Source organism: Stegastes partitus, unplaced genomic scaffold, assembly GCF_000690725.1.
Source record: "Stegastes partitus isolate 25-593 unplaced genomic scaffold, Stegastes_partitus-1.0.2 Scaffold12, whole genome shotgun sequence".
Classification (NCBI taxonomy): Eukaryota; Metazoa; Chordata; class Actinopteri; family Pomacentridae; genus Stegastes; species Stegastes partitus.
Genome location: NW_007577743.1, coordinates 1,497,003 through 1,497,962, shown reverse-complemented (window position 1 = coordinate 1,497,962; position 960 = coordinate 1,497,003). Strand labels below are relative to the sequence as shown.

Below are 960 nucleotides of genomic sequence, written 5' to 3'. Positions count from 1 at the left end.
ACTGAGGTGACTTTGTCTCTAAATAAAGTTCAGCTGCTCCTGTAGCATCATCCTGACAACCTCTTGCTTGCATCCTCAAGCAACAGCCAGGGTTCACAGAGCGGTTCATTTCTATAGATGGTACTGATGAGGAGAGTGGTACAAAAGAATATGTCATGGGTACTCATGACACCCTACAGAGGACACAGTGGTTTATAGATAACAGATAGATTAGTAACATGTGTGTGGTTTGATGTGACGATGATGTAGAAGTTCTCCGCTGATACCGTCTTGTTGATTCATAAAAATTTATTGGAACAAATACAATATCTCAGACACCTGTGAGAGGATTCGAAGCCAAAGAGAATCAGCCTCCAGACCAACCTTAACCACTGGCTTACACTGGTAGATGTTTACGTAAACCAATGGACATATGGATCATGTACTAATGGGAGTCATATTATAACATGGGACTCCAATCATAAACTCATGATGTGGACCATCAGATATCACATGTGCAGTAACAGCTCACTATGAAGCTAAGCTGTGAGAACACCTACTCTTCTATTTCGAGGCACGTTCAGCAGAAGTGGTTCAAAAGCCTCCTACCTCTGTCTTTCAGGATCCACGTCCTCCTGGGCTTCCCTCCCGTCTGTCCCCATCCTGTGGAGGAGACTGTGGTGGATGGAGCTATGCCAGGCCGTGAGCCCATGACCAGTTCTCCCAGTGCAAGGTGAAGAGGCTGCTGCTGGGCCATACTGGGCCAAAGTGGAGTGTGTGAGGTGTGTGAGAGAGAAAGGACAGGAATGTAATAAACAATGCTGAAAGAGTGAACTGTGGTTGCTGGTTAACACATGAACCTGATCTGTGTGTGTGTGTGTGTGTGTGTGTGTGTGTGTGTGTGTGTGTGTGTGTGTGTGTGTGTGTGTGTGTGTGTTTACAACTCTTTGGAGCAGACCATACTGTCTTTAAGTCAGGCTG

At 45.8% G+C, this 960-nt stretch overlaps 1 protein-coding gene across 1 annotated transcript in view; it reads right to left on the bottom strand.

Annotated features, from left to right (window-relative positions):
• efcab6 (EF-hand calcium binding domain 6) overlaps positions 1 to 736 on the bottom strand; it is an 86,150-nt gene extending 85,414 nt beyond the window's left edge. Inside the window, exon 1 of the mRNA XM_008288344.1 lies at positions 589 to 736. Within this exon, the coding sequence (XP_008286566.1) occupies positions 589 to 736 (148 nt within the window). The remainder of the gene's footprint in view (positions 1 to 588) is intronic.
• Positions 737 to 960: the final 224 nt, after the last annotated feature.